General features: G+C 50.1%; 2 protein-coding genes across 2 annotated transcripts in view; one reads left to right on the top strand and one right to left on the bottom strand.

Annotated features, from left to right (window-relative positions):
* Window positions 1-9,102: 9,102 nt before the first annotated feature.
* Window positions 9,103-20,488, top strand: LOC102021582 (secreted and transmembrane protein 1A-like). The gene is made up of 6 exons (XM_005407502.2): window positions 9,103-9,157; window positions 15,002-15,147; window positions 16,023-16,331; window positions 16,691-16,765; window positions 16,987-17,130; window positions 17,582-20,488. The coding sequence occupies exons 2-6, from the start codon at window positions 15,054-15,056 to the stop codon at window positions 17,860-17,862; spliced, it is 903 nt and encodes a 300-aa protein (XP_005407559.2). The 5' UTR covers window positions 9,103-9,157; window positions 15,002-15,053; the 3' UTR covers window positions 17,863-20,488.
* Window positions 20,489-20,585: 97 nt separating this feature from the next.
* The window catches only part of LOC102021265 (secreted and transmembrane protein 1A), a gene marked incomplete in the record, with an annotated part of 8,639 nt that continues 6,215 nt past the window's right edge, over window positions 20,586-23,009 (bottom strand). Inside the window, 3 exon segments of the mRNA XM_013506143.1 lie at window positions 20,586-21,722; window positions 22,284-22,440; window positions 22,676-22,750. Coding sequence (XP_013361597.1) covers window positions 21,692-21,722; window positions 22,284-22,440; window positions 22,676-22,750 — 263 coding nt within the window.

The following is a 23,009-nucleotide window of genomic DNA, read 5'->3' as shown; positions in this document are numbered from 1 at the left end:
CTGTTGGTTCCTTGTCTTTCCCCTCTTTAATTCCTTGCCCTGTCTGGTGGTTTATTTCTATTGGTGTTCTTGGATTTGTGCATATTTTTATCTCCCTCTTCAAAACCTTTCAGAAGACATTGTAGAGCTGGTTTGGTGGTCATAAATTTCTTCAGTTGTTCTTTGTCATGGAAGTATCTTATTTCTCTGTTAATTCTGAAACATAGTTTTGCAGGGTACATCAATCTGGTTTGGAAGTTATTTTCTTTCAGGACTTGGAATACTTCACTCCAAGCTCTCTTTGACTTAAGGCTTTGTGTTGAGAAGTCTACTCTAATTTTGATGGGCTTTCCTTTATAGGTGATTTGTTTCTTTTGTCTAACAGTTTTTTGTTTTGTTTTGTTTTGTTTTGTTTTGTCTAACAGTTTTTAATATTCTGTTCTTGTGCTGAATTTCTGGAATCTTGATTATTATATACCTTGGTATAGATTTTTTTTTGGTCATGGCTAACTGGAGTTCTCACTTATCTGTATGTAAAATTCTTTTCTCATACTTGGGAAGTTTTCTGCTATTACTTCTGTGAACACATTTTTATGTCATTTGTGTGGGCACCTGCTTTTTCATTGACTCCAATCAATATTGTATTATTCTTCTTTGCATTATCTTACAGCTGTTGGATTGTGTTTTCATGGTCCCTTGTTATTTTTAAGAGATCTTTTCATGATCACTAGCCACAATCCTGCTTCTAGGTCTGAAATTCTGTCTTCACTTTCATTGAGGTGATTTTGCTAACTTTCAATGGAATTTTTGACTCCTGGATATCTGTTTGAATCTGTTTCATGGATTCCATTTCTTTCCTATGTTGAGCATTCATGGTTTCCATCATTTTCCTATGCTCCTCTATTTTTTAAAATTTATGCCTATTCTATACTTGCTGAGTAAATCTTTCATTATGGTCATCATCTCTTTTTGTACCTGGGAGATTGTTTCTGATCTGATTTCCTCTATAGTCTAGTGCATCTGTTTTTGAATTTATGCTGCTATCATTTCAGAAATTTCAGATGGTTCGCCTCCAATTTCTTCTACATCATTATCCCTTGGACTTGAACTAGCTGGGCTGGAGGTCTGGGGATAGGTTTTGTTTCTGTGTTGTGTCATTTTCTGTTTTATTTTTCTCTGTGTTAATGCTTATATATTTCTTATGATAGGTAGCTTTATTACTAATATTGAAGTCTTCCTAGGAAATGTCTATTTTTCAAGGGTGTCTTCTATCTGTAGAAAATTCTTGGTTTTTGTGTCTGTCCCAAGATCCTATCTTCCCAATTTATTAAGGCTGAGATGTTGCTATTTATTTGACTCAGGCCCAGTCCTTTGTAACTGTACTATGTTGATGATTATGACCTCAGACAGTCACAGTGTTGTTGTGTAAGGGAGAACAACTAATTACAACTAGCATGGCATCCTGGCTAAAGTATTACAGCTAGCAATAACAATAGCTTCATGCATGGCCTAGACTCTGACAAACTGTGGCAACCTTTGATTTGGTATCTTTAACCACAGGGGCAAGATCTACAGATATATAATAAAACTCCACATAAATCAGGAACTTGTATGCAGTGAATTCCCCCTAATTGAGTGATTTTACTCTGCAGTGGGTATAGGGGACAAAACAGAGAGAGAGAGAGAGAGAGAGAGAGAGAGAGAGAGAGAAATGAAGAGAAATATAGTTGAAGCAAGGCTAGCAGACAAAGGATGATCATGCAAGCTTTGGGAAGGTGGAAAGGAGTGCAGGAGATAAAGAATAAAGGAGAAAGCAAAAGATTATTGACATGAATCAGAAAGGTTAGGAACAATGTTCACTCACATGAAGATATCCTAAGATCAAGAGAGATAGCTGAGGAGAGAAAGAAGACAAACAGAACAGAACAAAAATATATGTATAAACCTAAGATAGAAAGAAGAAAAAACCCATAACAACAACAACAACAAAACAACAACAAAAACTCTAACCAGACCAAAAAAGGGAAAGAATACACATAAACAGGAAAAAAAATTCTTCTAGTGTCTACTGTTCTGTGGTCATGTCCAAATCAGAGTACCACCAATTCTGTAGTAGGATTAGTGCTGGATTAGATGTGGGGCTGCTCTTGGCCTCTCGATGTGGGGGCTGTGGCCACTCTTTAGCCAGCTTTCTGGATGGCTACACACTACTCCTTACCCTGTTTGTGTCTGTGTTACTCTCCAGGTTGCTGTGGCACTCTCAAACAGTGACAGCCCATGGCGGCTCCTAGTCCTGTGTAAAACTGGCCCTTCTCGTTTTGTACTGCTGACTGCTCTCATGCTCTGTCCTCCTTGTCCTATGCTGCACTAGAGGTCACAAGTTTTTTCTGTGCTGGTTGTCACAAGTTGGAGAGAATTGCTGACTTCTGGTCCAAGGGTGCTTGTGGTGCTGGTCACAGGTCCCTGGTTGCAGGACAGAAAAGTGCTTGTTCCAGGTGCCATGGGATGGTCCAAGTCCCACTCTTCTGCTACTTGTAGGCCAGGAGGAATTATGCTGTTTTACTAGCAATCTTCAGTGTTGTGGCTCGCCCCTAACCTTGCTGTTGGTAGAGGTTTCAATTAGCAGTTATAATGTTTGACAGTGAAAGAAAAAGAAAAAGTAGAAGAAAGAGAAAAACCTGAGGATCCATTGGGGAAGGAGTAGACCCTCACTACTGTGCATGCAAGCAAAATTTATTGCCAGGCTGCAGTGCCCTCTGTTTGTAGGAAATTAAAAGAGGTGAGGGGCCTTATATTCTAGATCTACCCTGTGTGGATTGAGTTTGCCACACCTTCACCATCTCTTTGTTTATTTTCTTTTTTGGGGGGCGGGGACAATGTCATTAAAATTAAGGACATTCTCCTACCCAGGTTGCCAGCTGACCAAAATGATGTCAAGATTGGTTTTATAAATATAATACATATTGTTGTCTATATACAATAATTTGAGAGTATTTCACTGGTCAAAAATAATGTGTTAATTTTTATGATTTTGTTCTCATAGGTCATCAAAATTTTAAAGATAATTAAATGGGGGCCCCTTAGGCTTAGAAGAACTGTTGGACAAGACTCCCCTTGGTAAATAAAAGAGCGGCTGCCTGTAAATATATTATTCCAGTCTCTGGTAAATTAGTTTGAGAAACTAAGGACATCCCAATAGTTTTCAAGGCCTTATCAGAGATGTAGTCCAATAAATGTTGCTAAATATATTATTGTAATATGTTTACATTGTTCATCATCAAAAGGCTAAGTTTTCTGTGGGTAGAACAATAAAGTTTCATTAAAAGATGCTCTTGGTCCAAAACTAAATTAAGAGACAAAGATTTCCATATAGGTATGACATTCATTATTGCTAATTTCACTGTGTACTAAATATATACATGGTGTACAGGTCTTCTAAGATGTAAAATTAAGATTGTTTATGGTGATACCCTTTTTCTTTTAGACTTAGATATCTGCCTTTCTCTTATGCTCCAGCTACTTGTAAAAAGAGATATTTCAAACCAACATGAGATTACCAGTCAAATAATAGCCTTTAAAAAGCTTATGTGATATATATGTTATTGTGTCACTCTGTTCTATATTAAGATGAACATTTAAATGTGTTACAAAAATAATGTCAACATAGTTGCTGTGTTAAAATATTGTGTGTGGCTCTAGATCTCAGGTTTTCTCTATAAACTGTGTAACTGTTGTCTGTTGACATTCTACAGAGGTTCAACCACCAAAATAACCACAGTTGGTAAGAAGTAACAGTCCTCTGGCTATACTTTATATTTCAAAGTGCTTGATATCCAAATAAAATTATGCCAGTTAAATTAATTGCTCCAGCTACAATACTATTTCTTAGATTACAAAGGGCAGAAAGGTGGAACATGTTCAACAGCATTGTTTGTCTGACTTTGCTGCTATGAGAGTCCCTTGTACCTTGAAAACTGATAATGGCCTTTCTGATGTAAGTAGAGCCTTATCCTCCTTTTTTCAGTTCTGGCATATTAAACACATCACAGGTATTCCTTATAGCCCTCAAGGACAGACAGTTATAGAGAGAGCACATCTCTTAACTTAGCTACATAGACAGAAAGGAGGAGTAAGTTGCCCCCACAAGCACAATTAGACCTTGCTATTTTCACCTTAAATTTTTAAAATCTGCTTTGTAATCCCAATACTCAGGAGGCTGAGACAGGAGGATTGCTGTAAGTTTGAGACCAGCCTGGGCTACATAGTGAGTTCAAGGTCAGTCTGAAATGCATAGTGAAACCCTGTCTCTAAAAAAAATTTTTTTAATCCATGCACAGAAAGTAGATGCATTTCTACTAAACCTCACTGATAGTCTGCTTCTGTTTCCAGCTCTCTTCATGCTCAAGTGTTACAAAAGGATAACCAGATGGGTACCTAGAAAGCCCCCTCACCACTAGTAACATAGGGTCAAGTGTGTGCTTGTATGTTAATAGGTGATCGATCAACAGTGTGGCTGCCCTCCAGAAATGTATAACATCTTCAAACCCCTGAAAACATGTTCCTTGCTATGATGGCTGTCACAACCTACACTGTGTATATAACCCTGTGACAGGACGACAGTATTGGGCATATGTGCCTAATCCACCCCTGCTCAGACCAATCACTTGGGTCAGCTCTCCTCCTGAAATCTATCATAAATCTATCATAAATCGAGCTTATCATAGTCAGGTTGATTGCGTACCTGGTCCTTCATCATTATTAAAGATGCAGATAAACTGTCATAACTTATAGTTCTCATTTCACTTATCCCCCATTTGTATAGAATATAGGATAATACAGTCCAATTGTTGGTGCCCAAGATTGGCTGATACATAATCATGACCAATCAATCCTTTTGATTCTCAGTTCAATTCTTATATGTGGAAGAGATTGATTCCTTTGTCCCTAATGTTCCTTTCTGTGAGGCCTGTACTTTTTGGAACAATTCTGGAGAAGGTGCTCCTCCTCTTTGGAGCCTCTGCAAGGGAAAAAGGGGGGATGTCTATGGCTCTATATAACTTTATTGATGGGGGCCGAGGGGATCCCTACTAGGAAGAACTAACAGTGTTTCTGACTGACATGAGGTATCCTGGAAATGGGTTAACATGTCAGCCATGCAGACCTTCCCTGAAGGAGGAACTTACTGGCGACAGTGCAGGATTTAGCACACCAATCCCTCAGGCTTTAATTAACCACAAGCCTGGGCCTATAAAACTACTGTTTGGAAACTTGCCTTACCCCATTATTGTGGGGGAAATATGGATGGGTCATAATATGTGCGCCACTAGGGACACTGTTACTATGGTGGCAAGATGGATTGATGGCCAAAGAACTTCAATGTATATTTACTTTTTAAAAATAATTAAGTTTATTGGTACAGTTTAGATCAATGTACATTTATAATGCTTATGTTTCCCTTTATGGAACTATACTCTGGAACGAAACTTCCCTTACATGTACAAATTGTACTTAAGTCATTGTACTCAAGCAGAAGTTACTGGTAAAAGTTTAATGGTCTTGGGATGTATACCAGGAGTGTGGGTACCGGTTAACCTAACTGAGCCTTGGTCGTGCACTCCTTTTGGTAAAAAGTCGATTTCTGTGTGGGATGACAGGTCCTGAGAATGAGGTGCGGTGGATGAAAAGACAAACAAGAGAGACAAAGTTATGAGATCAGGGGGCTACAGCCTTTAGGACTGAAGCTTTGATTACAATTTTCTCTAGCCTTTTATTGGGATTCTCATAAAAAGCAGGGACAGGGGAAATGGGAGGAATCATTAACAGAATTAGTGAGGGCAATACAGCTTAATTATCCCAGGAATTGAACTTTGACTTAGCCAGCCATCATGTCATCTTTCCTTCAGACATATCTCAGCAAAGCATCTAGTGCTTTCCCAGCAGCTTTCCACAGGGACTTAGGTCTTGCTTTCATTTCCTTTTACACTAATGCTTTTGTTAGACTTCCTCCAGAAACACACAAGCATTTGGCTTGGTCAGGCTGAAAGTCCCATATGGGTAAAGGTAAACTATAGACTGTCCTTCTCCACACACTCTGATGCTACATCTTTTACAGTCCCTAGCTGATGATCTGCTACACAGAACTAAAAGAATGATTGGCCTGATTATTGGTGGAATAGTCTCTCTAGTATTGCTATTCTCCGTGTGTCTGTCTCCTCTGTTGCCCTTGCTCACGCCATCCAGACAGCTCACTTTGTAGATAATTGGACAAAAACAGCAGATGAGGTTTGGAAGATACAGCACACGATACATACCAAACTTCCATCACAATCAGCATGCTAAAGACCATGGTTTTTTGGGTGGGAGATCAAATAGGAAGTCTTCAGTTGCAGCAAGGCCTCAAATGTCACTATAATGTTACCCGATTTTGCATAACGCCCCTGTGCTATCGTCAGTCTGCTCACCCATGGGAACATGTTAGAAAACACGGTCAAGGGGCCATGCACCAAAATAGAACTCTGGACCTAGATGTCCTGGGAGGGACAAAAAGAATTATTACCTATATCTCATCAAATTCAAAATTTTGATGAACAAATACAGGATTGGGATAAATTTTCTGATGCCCTCAGTCAGTTGCGTCATTTTAAATATCTCAAGGCACATCTCTGGTTTTATGTTGCTGTACTCGTAGTGATTTGTTTATGTCTTCTGGTTTTATTCTTAGTCCCTCACAAAGGAATTTAAACCCGTTGACCTCTAGAGGCTCTACAGTCACAGCTCACTCTGATTCAACTGAGAAATCAAATACACTGAAGGGGAACAAATTGTAAATTGACGACAGAATATGTCCAAGGCTCTCCTGAGGCACTGACCTCTCAGCCCCGCTTTTATGCATTACTAAATTTGTTTCTGTTTTTTTGTTTTTTTTTTTTTCATCTCTTGCTGTACCCCTCATAGAGGCAGTTGGGGATCTTGGCCAGGTCTCCGCAGACCAGCCCCTCCTGGATGCCCTGGGGTCAGGCTGGTCTGAGATCTCAGTCCAGGAGTTGAGTATGAGAACCTGACCTTCTTAACCCAGGAGATGGGTCAATCTGGTGGCTCATGGCTGGACCACAAGAACTGGCATCAGGCATGTGGGACATTGTTGGGTTTTTTTTTGTTGTTGTTTGTTTGTTTGTTTGTTTTTTGAGATAGTTTCTCACTATGTAGCCCAGGCTGGCCTCAAAATCACGGTGATCCTCCTACCTCAGTCTCAGTCTCCTGAGTGCAGGCATGTACCACCTTGCCCAGGCAACACTGTGGAAGTTCTGTATCTCAGTCAAAGAAGACTGCATGTGTCAAGGACACAGGACAGGTTTACAGCTGATGGAAACTATGAATGTGAAGTCACGCACACAGGCAAACCTGAGTGTCAAAGGTGAAAGAACCCAGAGAGGAGAGTCACACACATCAGAATGATGTTCCCAGTGAACAACAGGAAGAGAAATGTTCCAGCACTGCCAGAACTGTCAGGATATGCTGCTGAATCCATATGAGTACACCAGGAAGTCATCACTACACATACAAATTCCTAGGAATGAAGACATGGGCTCCACAAGTCCCTGGGGAGGGCAGAAGGAGATGGCCTTGCAGGAGGTGGGGAGAAAGTGAGTGACCAGGAGTGCTTCTGGAATGTGCGATCCCAGGGTAGCACAAATGCTGGAAGAGACAGTCGGCCACATGCAGTGTGTGTTTGTGTGCACACCAACCCCTGGAAGGTGAGGAAAGGGATTGGAAGCAGAGTGTGGGTTTCCTTTCTGCAGAAGACTTCAAGGTTTGTCCTGGCCTCATTCCAGATCCACAAAGTGGTTTTGGTTTCACAATGTGTAAGCACTTTATGAGGGTGCCCATGTGAACAAACTCCCAAGGGCATCTCAGGGGGCTTGAGTGAAAGGCTGGTACCCCGCAGCACACTGGGATGCACCTTCCCTGCCTGGTGCGCCTGGAGAGGGACCAGGAGGGGAACCAGGACCTGTCCTGGAGGCCCCTGCCTTGGGCCCTAGCCTTGGGGGAGGGGAGGGAGCAGGCCTCGCTCCTGGGCAGTGGGATGGGCATGGGGACAGTGGGCATGGCACAGAGCACATGGAGGTGGCTGGTCACTGGTGGGGCCTGTCCCAACCCTGCTGACACTCTGAATGCCTGGGGCTCCCTGGGGTGGGCCCCAGCCTCTGGCCTTTATGCCCTACTGACCCTGGTGTGGTTTTCTCTAAGGCCAGGGGACTTGAGTTTTTCTGCCCACTAGGAGAAAGCTGATACTTTGGAACCACGCTGAGGACTTTGCCCTCTGCTGCCCAGCCCTGGACCCCAGGGGGCTGTTGGCCAGCAGACTCTTTTTTTGTGTGTTTGTTTTTGAGACAGAGTCTCAAAAACAGGCTGGTTTTAAACTCACTTTGTAGCCCGGGCTGGCTTCAAACTCACAACCATCCTCCTGCCTCAGCCTCCCAAGTGCTGGGATTACAGGTGTGCACCACCATGCCCAGCTCAGGCAGACTCTTTGGAAGTGCTGGTCACGTCACTGCCTAGTCCCTTCCAGGTCACTCAGCCTGGAGACAGACCCTTTGCTCTGGTCCCCCAGCCCATCTCCTGGCACAGCACTTGGGGTCCCTGCCCAGGCCTGTATCTGCTGTCCAGGGGCTTCTGTGATGTGGCCATCTGGCTCTGGGTTCCCCCAGGGGCAGGGACTGGGGCTGGAGCCAGGACCAAGCTGGAGTTGGGAGCTGGGCAGTGTGGCCAGCGGGGCCTGTCAGGAGTGATAGTGAGCTCAGTGCCCGCAGCCCCTCTGGGAGCACAGGGAGCTGGTGGAAGAACAGGGTTGTCCCTGGGCCCTGGACCAGGGACCAGCCCTGCTCTGCTCTCCTGGACGTTCTGTGAGCAGCTGCTGACAGCTTCTAACAGAAAATACCTTAGTGCACGCGGGCAGCCTCAAGAAACTCCTGGCGCCTTCTGTGCACACAGGCAGATTCCTGAAACTGCTGCTCTTCCCAGAAGCACTTCCTCCCCGGGCCAGGACAGCTCTGCAGCCTTGCCCTCCTCCTCTCTCGGCCCCTCCCCCTGCAGTCCCTCCCTTAGTTTTCCTCTGGCTGACAGGCTCAGAAGCTGAAGGCCTTGGAGGAGTTGGAGGTTCTGCAGGAGGAGGGAGCAGGTGAGTGGCTGGGAGGGCAGGAGGCGAGGACTCAGGGGACCAGGTGCTCCAGGGGTTGGGGACTTTGAGAGGGTGACACGTGGGGTCCCTGGCTGTGGCACCTTTGGGGCCCTCAGCCCCCACCACCTGTTGCCTCAGAGATGAGCAGGGAGCAAGGCAGGTCCAGAGAGGCTAGCCAGGCACAGCATGGGCAGGGGTGTGGGGTAGGTGGTCCAGGTGTGGTGGCCAAGGGACCTGCATCTCTTTGGGGGCCTCATCTGGGCTCTGGGAGGGGCAGAGGTGGTACTGTGGTGTCCCCAGGGTGGGATGGAGCTGCCCCTGATCTCTTGATGGGAGGGGGCGCGGTGCTGGGTTCCTGGACTCTTCACACTGTTCGAACAGATCTGTGCGCACCCACATGCATGCACACTCAAAGACCTGGTGTCACTCACAGACCTGGTATCACTCACAGACATGTTCTCATGAGCAGCCTTCTCATGGGGATTCCCTCTCTTATACACACACCACACACAGACACACATGCTTCTGTGCACTCAGCACATGCATGCAGGGGGCAGATAGGTGCTCTGTGGGACTCCCCCAACCCAGACTCCAGCTCCTTCCCTCTTTCTCTTTTGTTTATGGGTTGGCTGCCAGGCACTCTCCCAACCAGTGCACACCCAGTGCTTAATCAGCTGCACCAGGAACTGGCTTCCTGTCCCAGGCAGAGGACCCCGGAGGCCAGTGCTCCAGCTGTGGGCCCTTGTGGGACAGGTACTGAGGCTGTTGCTGCTGCTGAGCCCAGAGCATGAGGGGAGCAGGACAGCTAGGCAGATGGCACAGTTTGAGCTAGGGGTGAGGCAACAAGACCTTTACTGTGTCCCCATGGGGGAACTTAACTGCCCTCCTGTGGTCCCCTCAAGGGACCCCTTGAGCCACCTGCGCAGGAGCCCCAGCAGGCTGGACCTCATAAGCTTTGGCTTTATAGACTGTAGCTATCTGATGGAGTTATCAGGACCTGTCCTGCACAGTGTGGCCCTCAGCCAGCCTGGGCAGCACCGTTGAGCCTCCCCTTGTAGATTAGGAGGGCATATGGCTTTCCCAAACCCTTGTAGCTGGCAGGACAGCAGTGCTGGCCCCTCCTCAGGTGCTGGTGGGAGCGAGGAACCGCCAAGCATACCTTTTCCCAGTGGGTCCATCCCCAAATGACCAGTATCCACACACCTGGCTCACCTGAAGCTCCCTGTATGCCCAGGGGCCAGAGGAGGAGGGCACAGTGTCCCTAGAGGTGTTGGGCTGGTGTGTTCAGGATGGCTGAGGTTTGTCACTGTGGGAACTTAGACCTTGTGTGTCAGGGACTCTGCAGACTCCACTGTTCAGCTCCCACTTTAACGTGAGCAAATGCCAGCTTCTGGGGGCAGTGCTTGGAGAATCTGTGTGCTGTCTTTCTCCAGCCCTGCAAGTGCCAGGGCTCCCCATGCTGGGTCTCCCTGCCCCACACTGAGCTGTGTGGCCACTCATTGCTTTTCCAAGCCTCCTTTTCTCTGCTTTTTAGCTGGTGCACCTTACTCCCGTGGGCTTTTACCTGCAGTCAACAAAACAACAGTGAGACAGAATGGCCAGAGGGTCAAACAAGAATACAGGATGTCCTTGCTTTTGAATTTCAGACAATAAATCTGTTTTAAATATAAGTGTGTCCCAAACATTGCAATGTACTACAAGTGGTTGGTTGGTTGCTTTATTTTTTTTTAGTACTGGGGACTGAACGAACCTAGGGCCTTCAAATGGAGCTATGGCAACTGAGACAGTCTTGCGAAGTGGCTAAGTTGCTCAGGCTGAGCTTGAACTTACAATCTGCCTGCCTCAGCCTTCCATTGTGCTGGATGACAGGTGTGTGTCACCATGCCCAGCTTGGTGGTTCATCTGAAATTTCAGTGAGTCTGGGTGTGCTGGACCAGTCTGTGTGGCCACCTGAGAGGGCCCAGTGTAATCAGGGCAAGTTTTCTCCTGGGAAACAGCAAATTTCATGTACCAGTCTAGCTGTTGCACAGAGGACCTGGGCCACTGGGTGTGAAGCTTTGAGGTGGAAGGTGATGTGAGGACTGGGGGTGTGGAGATGGGCAATACCTGCCACTCCCCCACCCTGGTCACCACCACACCCTGCCTGAGCCCCTCAAAGTCCTGTCAGGCCAAGGACAATGGTGTTCCAGCTCTGTCCACATGACCCTGGTGCTTCCTGTAGGACCCCTTGGCAAATGGCTCAGCTCATTTGTGGAGGAGTTGGCTCTCTCTACAGGGATGACTGTTGCATATTTTCCAGGCCTTGCTCTGCCTGTGCAGGTGCTGGTTGCCATATGTGGGGGGCTGTGGAGAGGGGATACGACCTTCTCCAGCCACCATCCAGCCCAGGGCTTGTGCTGCCCCCTCAAGGTTGTGGGCTTAAACACTGCAGGGGACTTTGAGGGGCCAGTGAAGAAGGTTCTTTGGGTGGTCAGTGAGGTGGCCCTGCTGTGACAGGCAGGATGTGGCACCACACCAGCTGGAGGACCCGAGAGGGTCTCAACCCTGGAGTCTAGGCAGCCAGTAGCTGGGACATGGAGGACATAGAGCCCAGAGAGAGGAGACAGTACCAGTTTCTCCCTCCTCCTGCCTCCTCCTGGAGGGCCAACCTTGCTGGGAGCAGGAGGCAAGGGACTTGATGCACAGGGCCACCATTCTGGCTCACAGGAACAAGAGTCCACACATGGCCGACCCTCCAACCAGTCAGATCCTGGGCAGCCCAGATAGGAGGACTCTGGTGTGTGTGACTACTGGAGTGCTGGCCAAGGGGCAATTCTCTATGCCAAGCAAGGTCTAAAGTCCAGAGGCAGCAAGGGCTGGGCCTGTCCCTAGACATAAGCTGAGGACAGGCTTTTGGGGATGAATGGGTAGACTGCATATCCTGTGATGGCCCCATGGCCTTTGGCTAAGTAGCCACAGAATATCTACCTGTAACTCATGGTCCAAGGGGGGAAAGTCCCAGGAAAGCGAAACAAAACAGACACAGGTGCAGCATTTCTGCTAGTGAAGGTGAGGCTCCCGCAGCAGCCAGCAGAGAGCAGGAGGAGGACAGTCCAGGCTCTGCATGCCCTGATGGCCTGGCTTGATCCCACCAGGGGGAGTGGAAAGGAGGGGCATGGCAGGGTCCCAATGACAAGAGAAGGGGGGACTTTCAGTTCCAGCACTGAGCAGTGGAGGGGGAGCTGTGCCCCCAGTGCAGCTCCACTCAGTACCTCAAGGCCAGGTTGCCTGCCTGGCATCGGCTGGGTCCCCAGTGAGAAGCCCTAAGCTGACAACCCATCAAGTCAGTCATGGAGACCACCGGAGAGAAGGCTTCCCCAAAGACTGTGGTCACATGGTGATTCTCAGTTGTCACCTCACACCAGCCCAAGGTGGAGGCCGGTTGGGAGGCAAAGGAAGGTGTGAATGCAAGGTCCCCCTATCTGGGTTTGGGGCTATCCAGAGCTTCCATGAAAGAGGGCCACAGACAGGGTTGAGAAAGATGGCCTTGGTGTTCAGGCCTGGGGTGCAAGGGATGCCTCTGGCTTTGGCAACATAAAAGCCTGGAGCTCCAGGCAGTGCCTCAGCTGGCACAGACTCTGGGCTCCTAGAGAGTATGCTGTGGATGCCAGGGCCAGCTTTCAACAGGGGACTCAGGGTGCCCTCAGGGGGCCCTGACACTTCTGCTGTGATTATTTTGTGCCCACTGTGCCTTGGAGAAACACAACACTGGTGACAGTAACTACTGAGATTTCCCTAATCTGCAGCCGAAGCAGCAGGAGCTAAGATTCAGAGATGGGGCTGACATGAGTTAGGGCCAAGTGTGTATGGTGTGGGGACCACATGGGGCTGTGGGAAGCCACAGGAGCAGCGGTTCCCTGTGTTCTGCAGGCTGGGGAGCATCTCAGGTAAACAAACCTTTGCTGTCTCTTCACATCAGGTCTAGGTGAGGATGAGACTTTGCCCAGCCCAGCTTAAATCTGGCCAGGCCTCACCTTGGGTACTGACTGATCCTTCAAGGGGGACCTTGTTGCTTCGTGCAAAGTTGTGCTCTTTGTCAGGGACTGGTCAGGATTCAGGGCTCTGTGTGTCCATATCCACACAGCTCGGGCTACTGCATGTGGTGTGTTTCTTGAAGTGACCTTCTCAGGGCTCTCAGAAGTTCACCTCTGCTCCCTGGCCCCAGCCCCAGTGCCCTGGGGTGTACCCGTTTGCGACTGCACCTGCGTGCTTACATGTGCTTGTGAGTGTGCATGTGTAAGGACATAGCTGGTGGCAGTGGAAGGCATTCAGGAAACAGGATCATGAGGGTTCACAGGTGAGTGAGGAAACAATTCTGCGGGAGGCTGGTCCCCTGGCTGGTCTCTGTCTCTGCTTTCTTCTGCCACAGGAGGACAAGTCCCCAGCGTTCCCTGGAGTCCTGTCTGTCCCCAATCCCGGTCAGACAGCTGGAGGAGACACTTAGGAGAGGACTCTGGATGCACCAGAGGAGAGGCTTTGAGCAAGTCACGAGGGTGCGATAGGAAGGCCACTCCTTTCTGGTACAGGAGCCCTGGAGCGAGGCTTCAGAGGGATGAGCACGGGCCTCGAGCTGCCTCCTCCCATCAGGACAGGGCCATGTGGGCTTGGTGGCCCTAATGGTTAAAGTACAGGCAAGATTACAAAGGGAGATGGCCACCCACCCAAAACAGCCAGCACCTGTCATACAGATAAACTAGGAAAATAAAGCTTCCCTGTGTCTTAGGAAAGCAGATATATCTATATCTCTCTATCTATCTATCTATCTAGATATTCAGATATATCTATATATATATTATCTATCTATGATATATGATATGATATTATATATATCTAAAAAGAGCAAGTGCATCTGTCAGCTGTCTGTCACTGGAACCAAACCCCCGCAAACACAACCTGCAAAGGAAGGGTCGACTTTTGCTTATGGTTTCAGAGGATTCAGTCCATGGTCAGCTGACTCTAAAGCAGCAACATGATGGTGGTGAAAAAAAAAAACTACTCAATTACTAAAAACAGAGCAGGGCAACTGCACCAGAAGAGGAAGAGGTGAGGGACCCCTACTGTTTCCAGGGTCACACTTCCAGGGATCCATCCTGACAACCCAGAGTGTGCTGCACAAATCCCCTAGGTGGCGCCCAAGCCTTAACCATCATGGTATGTGAGTGAGGCCAGGACCCGGGAAGGCAGCAGGGGGACTGCAGAGCTCTAGCAGTGCAGATCTGGGGGAGACCTGAGCTTGCTGAATGTCTTCTGGGTGCTGAGGATGTGAGGACATTTGTGAGTGACTGAAGGAGGTGAGCAAGGGGGCCATCCATGTTCAGCGTGACGTTAATGAGCTATGTGACCTGGGTGTGTCACGGGACAAGAAGAGGTGGAAGAAGGAAAGCTGCAGCTCCATGTCCAGAGTGGAGGCCATGGCTTGAGGCCTTAGAGAAGCATCAAGGCTGGGGGGTGCAGGTGTCCTGGGCTGGACCCTCCAGGGAGGCCATCCAGGCAGTTTTGCTAATTTGGCATAGAGCTCATAGGAAGAGCACACTGAGGACAGCTGGGCGGCAGGACCCAAAGGGCAGAGGCTCTGCCACCTCCCCGTGGATTCTCACTGCCAGCACCTCACACTGCCTGGAGCACAGGGACAGGATCAAAGGTCGGGCATTGAGGGCCGAGGGTCCAGCAGAGGCATGGGCATCACAGGCACAGCTGGTCGGGATGACTCAGGGACCTGGGGTGTCAGGCCCTGCCAGGCTGTGCTGCTCCCATCAGCCTCTGCAGCAGCCCATGGCCTCTGATCCCTGTGCTTTCTTCCTCCAGTGTCTACAGGACAAGGACAAGGGACCCCGGAGGCCTCTGCCAACCAGCAGCCATGCACACCTGCCCCTTGACGCCTCACAGCCTGGTCCTCAGGATGCTTGGGGCCCTCCTGCTCCTGACCACCGCCCTGAGTACTCAGAATGGAAGTAGGTCTCGGGGTCCCCCCTCTCTGCAGAGGGAGGGCCTAGGGGACCAGGAAGGGGGGATGGGAGACCCAGGCCTCAGGACGTGGCCAGGACCCTGCACACCCAGGTGCCATCAGAGAGAAGCAGGGCCGGTGTCCCGGGTAGGAAGGGCAGGCCACATGCTCCAAGGATGGCAGATGACAGGCGTCCCCAGCAGTGGCTGGCGGTCACTGTCAGAGCCCTGTGAGGGGGATACGCAAGACCAGGTCCGGTTCTAAGGGGAGGGGAACCCGGGAGTGGGGGCCCGGGCCTGGGCCAGGGAAGGTGCGGCTCCACAGGACTGAGGGCCACTGCCATCCCAGTCGCAGACCCAGCCCTGCCCAGCAGCGTCTGCACTTACTGGGCCTTCAAGGACCAGAGACTCAGGTGGCCAGAAGCCGGTCTGCAGTGGACAGGGTCCCAGAGATTTCCCCAACACAGCTCTCCAGCTCTGGGGCTCGCTTAAGTCACTCAGGGACATCCCAGAGCAGCTTTAATGACACCAGTGTCATGGTCACTGGTGGCCAACCCAGGACAGCAGGGATTCAGGGCCAGGTCCCCCAGGACGCATACACCCACCTCATACCCCACACCCTCCTGATGGGACACACGGGGGAGGGGGACAGCGGGAATGTTCTGCAGACCAGCTGGCTTGGCCCAAGGGGACAGGTGCAGGGGCTCCCAGCCTGGTCACACCAGCCCTCTCCACGCACCGATTCTGCTCCTGCTACACGGGAGCTGTGTGCTGCTGCTGCAGTCTGATCAGGCAAATAAAGCTCACTGTGTCCTTGGAGGCCCCCAGGAGAGCAGCCAGCCCCTGTCCAGGGCCTGCCCTTGAGGTGACCATCCCCCCACAGGGTGGGACAGGCCTGCCTGCACGGAGGGTGTGGTGTCCGTGTCCAGGGGTGGGCGGGCCGTGCTGGCCTGCAACAGCTCCAACGCCTTCACCCACATCACCGTCCAGCTGAGCGCCCACGGCAAGACCAGGACCATCTTCAGCGAGGAGACCCCGGGAAGCTTCCTCCAGGGAGGGTGGTGGCTCCAGGTGCGAGGGGGCCAGGCCCGGCTGGTGATCCAGTCCACCCAGGATGCCCACCAGGGGCTGTACCTGTGGCATCTTCAGGGGCTGCAGAGACACAACAAGGAAACCAGGCTGAACATCTTGGGTGAGGACTGGGGAGCATGGGAGGCGGAAGAGAGGGGTGAAGGGTTACAGGGAGTGTGGGGGCGGGGTCCCTCCTGCCTGGGCCTGGCTTCCCTGCACCATGGAGTGGGCCAGGGCCCTCCCAGTCTAAAGCCCCGCCCACGCCACACTCTCCTTCCTTGCACAGCCCTTGGGGCCTTGTCCACCCTCAGGCTCTCCTGCCCCCTCCCACCCTTTAGTCCATCACCTTTGCCTGAGCCCAGGGGGCAGGGGCTGCAATCTGGGCCGTGGGGGACCCAAGGAACCCCAGCTGGACTCCTGTCTGGAGCTGGGTGTGTGTCAGGGCTAGGCCCCCACCTGACAGTGGCATCTCTCCTGCAGAGGCCCAAGAGCAGGCGACAGAGCCGGGTCCAGTGCTGTCCACATCTGCCTCCAGTGTTTCACTGCTGTCGCCAGGTACGGGTCCCACTGCGGATTCTTCCACCTTTGGTGGTTCTGCTGCTGCTGCCCAGAGCCTCTGCCACCTGGCTCTCTCCACCCTTGCTTGCCCAGTCTCCCCCAGTTGTGTGTCTACTGAGCAGAGGCTGCGGGGGCTATCAGGGTGATGGGGTGAGTGTCAATGATGCAGACAGAGGCCCATCTACCTTTCCACTCTAGAGTTGCTGCCTACATTCCAGGAGCCATGGCCTCCAATGAGGGTGGTGGTAGCTGCTCTCTCTCTCATCCTGGGCATTTGTGGTACCATTGTGCTCACTCAGTGCTGGCTACAAAGTTCCTGGAGGTCCAACCAGGTAGAAGGTCCTGTACCTGCTTGAAGGCAGGTGAGGGATAAGCACCCTGGAGGAAAGACAGACCTAGTGGGGTCTCTTTGTGCCCAGATCTGATATAACGGCCTGCCTGGGGTCCCACACTCTCAGCAGGAAGCCCCAAGGGTTCCTCTGTCCCCAAGCCCTTATCTTGTGCCAGGATCACCTAGAGGGTGGCATGGGAGTGTGGGTTTCTGGCTCCTCCCATGGCTCCTGGGAATTTTCATCAGGAACAAAACTTGTTGATTCTGAGCCCAGGGAGTCTGACTGGGGACCTTTGTGAAGTGGGTTCAACCCCTCTGGGCCTGGCAGGGTAAGGGGAGGGTCTGAGTGTATATCTGTGTGTGCATGAGTGTGTGTGCAGGCCGTGTCCCAAGCTGTGTGGGCTCTTGTGTGTGAGATGTGTGACCTGTGCCCAAGTGTCTGCCCAGTTGATTCTGAGCTCAGTCCCTGCTTCTCCCTGCAGATGAGATTCAGAGCCCTGAGCTGGAACATGGCAGACTTGAACCCTTGCAGGAGCTCCAAGAAAGAAAATGGCCAGAGACCCCAGCCCCAGTGTCCCTTCTAGGTCTCCTGCAGAGGTGCCCCGGGGCATCAGAGCTTTGTGCCTCCTGTAGCACGTTAAAGCTGACCTTCAGATCTGTTAGTACTCTTCGCTGTTTTGGGCAAGAAGTGACAGATTTCAGGAGCCGCAATAACAAGGGGACCTCAGAGATTGTACCTAATGTGCATATGGGCACCAGGTAGGAGATGATGGAGGGGCCTGCCGTGTGGTGGCCCAAACCCTGAACTGAACCTTCCTGTGACCAAGAGGTACAGGCCCATCTGCCCTGAACACAGGGCCAGAGCTTCCTGGGGCACATGGGCTCCTGGTTCTGGAGGCTGTGGGCTCCACCAGGTAGTGTCCTGGGCCTCAGCCTTGTGGTGCCAAAGTGAGTGAAGAATTCCCACTGGGACGGAGGTAACCTGACTCTCTCCTTTTCCTGGGACTGTTGAGGGGGACATGATGTGGTCATGGCTGTCACGACCCTCCCCTTCACTTCCCTTTGCTCCCCTGCGGCTTCCTGAGGAAGAACTGGGCCAGCTTGCCTCAGTGTCCTCCCACCAGCCTTTGGGTTACCTCATGGCCACTCTGACAAGAGGTGCAGCAGGCTGTTAGCTTCAGTTCCTTCCTGACTCCCACTGCCTTTCTGAAGAAGGAGCAAGAAGGAAATCCCCCATGATGTGGTAGAGCTCAGAGAAGGATCTGGGCCCACTGTCTACACCCCCAACCTCCCAAGGCCCCAATAACCTGTGATGAACACAAGGAGCTCACCTGCAGCTTTCCTGGGTCAGCCCTGCTATGTTCTGCAGAGGTACAGCAGTGTTAACCAAATAGCTCGAGTCTGCTAGTGATCCCAGACACCCTGCACCTACATGATATCTGCCCTGCTTGAATTTAAACCAAGCAGTGGAATTGACTTTGGGTCAATTCTCTCAAGCAGGTCCAGATTTCGACCAATCACAGGCCTGCAGCACACCCTTCACACTTTCTTGTTGGTCTTGAAGGGCTCACTCTGGTGCCCTGACACTGTTTTGGGACACAGGTCCTATCCTAATAAACCCTCTCTTCAGTGGTCTTATAAATCTGCCCATTACTTGTTTCTGGGGTGGTGTGGGCTCAGAAATCTACTTGGGGTTCTTGTCCAGACTAGTGGGGGCAGAGTGGTGGATTTCAAACAAAGAATTGTAAACACTAAGCAACCATTCCACCCAGAGACCAGCAACCGGCAGAGTTGACTCCCAGTTTCTGGCACAAGCAACAGCATCCACAGCCTTAATGTCAGGGCCACGAGCACATCTGCACTTTGCTGATTCATGATTTCTACCTGAATTGAGAAAAGGAACTCTCAGTGGATTGTAATGCCACCCCTGTTCTCAAGAGCCAGTTTTTGAGCATCCGCAAGATGCAGAACAAGCTTCTTGTGGGTTTTTGGTTTTGCAATAAAACAAATGTGATGGCTTGTTAATTGGTTTATTTGGTTAAAGATTACTATCATGGAGGTATTTCAAAGTACAGAATGTTACACTAAAGTGGAAAAGCCCTTTTATTCTATTTTTATTTTTCCAACCTGCCCCATATAATATGGCCTCCTCACTTGTTCGTGGATGCCGGCAATTCACTTCCTGGTTCTTCATCCACGCTGCCATCTTGGACACCATGTTTCTGTTTCCTGTTCAACCCCCCTGTTCCCCAAAGTCGTGGGACCTGCCCTTCCCTATCAAAAACCTACAATTCTGATTCTGTACTTCTTGCCTGTAAAAGCCTAAAAAGACCCCAGACCACCAGAGGGCGGGGCCTGGTTTTCTTTGTTGTTGGGAGCCTGGCCAGGACCACTGTAGTAAAATAAAGCTGTTCACTGCCTCGAAATCCTGGGTGTTGTTTCTGTGTTTCCGCTTGCTGTAGCAACACACCTAGAAAAAATTGTTTCTCACTCCTGTGCAAAAGAAAACACTCAAGATGCAGTTGCAATAAAAAGGCAAGTGGTTGATATATAAATGAATTTTCTGAGACTACAGTGCCTCTATTTCTGTAACTATTTCACCTGGACTATGTAAGCAGTCCTAGGAATGTATCCCTAAATGTGGTTATTGAAAACCAAATAGCTGCGTCAGGATTAAGTACATGTTATTTAACGACGAAGAAAAATATTCAAGTTTGAATTAAGTGTGTAGGCTTACTGTCGTTGTAAGTGCCTTTTTCCACATTAGTCAGTGACTTAATCTAAATTCTTAGTGTTTGTAAAGGGTTAATTGTCCTCCATCAAGCTGGATTAAATAATTCCATCCACTCAGAGAAGATGTGGAAGAGGTAGATACTGGGTACTACTAGTTCATATGTCTTTGAGTCAATAAAGACCAATGTCCATTGTTGAGTTGGTTATTTTGACAAATGCTAAAAATAATCTTTGAGATAAATCAGTAATTCTATTCATTAGAAGATCACAGGATATATCCACTTTTCAAGTTAGATGGGTTTTACTGTGGGGAAGATAGATTAAAATTATACCATATGTTAAGTTGCATTTAAGTCTATAAAAGAATGGGTAGAGAAATCTACACAATATATAATTTGCCCAAATTAGTTTTCCTTTGGGGGAAAGAATTTCCAAAACAATTTTTCTCATCAGTTGAAAAGTCCTTCAGAAAGAGAACTATTGGGAAACCATGGTTTGTGGTGGTGGAAAAGAAAAGCTCCCTCAGTTTTTGGAGGGAATAACTTTAAAAATACTTAAATGGTTAAATATACTTGGTACAGTTGAAAATTAAACTTTTCAATTTTAACATTGCTATTACATCTGAAATAAACTTATGTGATGTTCTGGTAAAAAAAGAAAAAAAAGGCAAGTGGGATAAATAGATGTGATCCCAAAAGGAACCTGGCAGGGTGGGGTGGGGCCACAGAGGGGTCCTGAGAAGCAGCTGTCCCTCCTTCCACCCTGGCCCCAGGCTCCCTGCAGCAGGCCCGCTCTGCCCCCTGGTGGTGGGTGTGGAACAGCAAGCCTCTCAGGCCTCTTTCCCTGGCTCCCTGGCAGGAGGTTTGTTACTGCCTTGTTACTGCTCTCACAGGGTGACTGTGGGCCTGACGGCACCTGCAGCAAAGCTGCAGACCCAGGGGTCAGACGGAGGCCCTGGACCTTTGGGCTGCGGCAGAGGGAAAGGTGCCTAGGGTTCCTGACAAGAGACAGAGGGTGAGGGGCATCCTGTGTGACTTGAAGTGTTTGCGGGTATGGAATGAGGGGAAGGAGCAGGAGAAGCAGCTGAAGAGCACGGGGCTGGGGGCTGGGGTCAGGGTCTGTCTCCCGAGACAAGCCCAAGGGGCTCCCAGGCTGCCAACCCTGTTCCCATGATAGCCTTTCTGTTGAACATAAATTTTCTGATGTTCCAAACAGGACAAAAGAAACTAGACTTTTGAGAAGTGTTTGGCAAGGCTTTACTTCTACAGCAGGTGTGTGGCGAGGCTAAACAAAGCCAGCCAGCACACTCAAGTAGTCTGCTGGGCTTTTCTTCCCTGGCACTGGGCTGAGCCCCTGGGTGGCAGCATAGCCTCACAGTTTAACCCCTTGGCTAGTTCTCGCGGTGTCTGTCATAGTTGCCAGGCAGGACAGATCCTGTGACTCAGGAACTCTTTTATAACAAAAGAGATTCAAAAATTTATGGCAGATGCACTGGTGTGTAGCCCTTTGTGTTAAGTTGTTTTTTAAGGAATGGTGAAACAAGCACATCTGCAATTTACAAAAATAGAATTTTACAAAACTAGAGATTTGTATATCCCCTTTGACAGAAAAGACTACCTTTTTTACCCTCTCCTTGTCCTCCATCTCTGGACCCCTCTGCAATGTCACACACACAGGTAGGCTCTCCATTCCCAGCAGCAGATGGGGTCCTCTTAGCTCTCCAAGTGGTAGCCGTGGCTTATCTGGAACCCGCATGGTGGCCCTGGGCTCCTGAGAGTGCTGGAGTGTGGCCACCCCATGCTGATGTCCCCAATGTTTAAACTTCAGGGCTTGAGATCCACACTCCAGGTGCACAGTACTCAGCTCTTGCTGGACTCTGGCTCGTAGGCTCTGGGGAGGGAGGCAAGGTTGGGTGGAGCTCAGACCTGTGCAGACACTGAAGCAGGGGGCATGCAGCTCACATGTCAACACGCACAGAACTCTGCACATGCAGCCTGTCAACACACAGACACACGAACATACACACTCACCACTCCCCACACACACCCCCCCCCGCAGGCCTGGGTCTGTGTCCAGAGGGGTTGAACCACTTCCTAGGGTGTCCTCAGTCAGAGGCTCCCTGGACTGAAAAGGAATAGGTTTTTGTTCCTCTTGTGAAGTCTCAGAAGTCCTGGGAGTAGACTAAAGTCCATACTCCCAAGCTGCCCTGCTGGCTGTCCTGGGGACCAGGTAGGGGTTTCAGGACAGGCGGCCGTGTGGGCTTGGCCCAGGTTGGACCTGTTTGTCATAGCTGCTGAGATCCTGGGGAGAAGTTCGGCCCAGGCTCCACACTGCCCCATCATCCCCCCAGGCCTTGTGGGTGCAGGACCTCAGATCAGTATTGGGCCAGGGCTCTAAGGCGACCTCGGCACTGACCCCAGTGCTGCCTGTACCAGGTGCTGGGCCTCCTACCTGCACAAATCTCCAAATTTTGTTGAATGATGGGTGCAGCGCTGGCTGAGGAAGCCCACCACCAGGATGCAGAAGATGATAGCCATTGGGATTCCTACCATGTATCCCAGCCTGGCCTTAGGCACAGCCTGCAGCTTCCTGGAGCCTGGAGGTGAACCTGGAGGACAGGTGGGAGGACAGGTGGGTGGTGGCACTGTCTCTAGCATCCTCATCTCGCCCAATGGTCAGGTTTACAACACTATTGGATGCTTGCCCACCACCCTTCTATGTGGGGATACCCATGAGGGACACTGGGAGGTAGGAGAAGATGCCAGGTGGGTGCCAGATGGCAGAACTCTGGACAGCAGCAGCAGAACCACCAAAGGTGGAAGAATCCGCAGTGGGACCCGTACCTGGCGACAGCAGTGAAACACTGGAGGCAGATGTGGACAGCACTGGACCCGGCTCTGTCGCCTGCTCTTGGGCCTCTGCAGGAGAGATGCCACTGTCAGGTGGGGGCCTAGCCCTGACACACACCCAGCTCCAGACAGGAGTCCAGCTGGGGTTCCTTGGGTCCTCCATGGCCCAGATTGCAGCCCCTGCCCCCTGGGCTCAGGCAAAGGTGATGGACTAAAGGGTGGGAGGGGGCAGGAGAGCCTGAGGGTGGACAAGGCCCCAAGGGCTGTGCAAGGAAGGAGAGTGTGGCGTGGGCGGGGCTTTAGACTGGGAGGGCCCTGGCCCACTCCA

Source organism: Chinchilla lanigera, unplaced genomic scaffold, assembly GCF_000276665.1.
Source record: "Chinchilla lanigera isolate Chin_1 unplaced genomic scaffold, ChiLan1.0 scaffold00105, whole genome shotgun sequence".
NCBI classification, from domain to species: Eukaryota; Metazoa; Chordata; class Mammalia; order Rodentia; family Chinchillidae; genus Chinchilla; species Chinchilla lanigera.
Note: the sequence above shows the minus strand (reverse complement) of the source record. Positions and strands in the feature narration are given on the sequence as shown.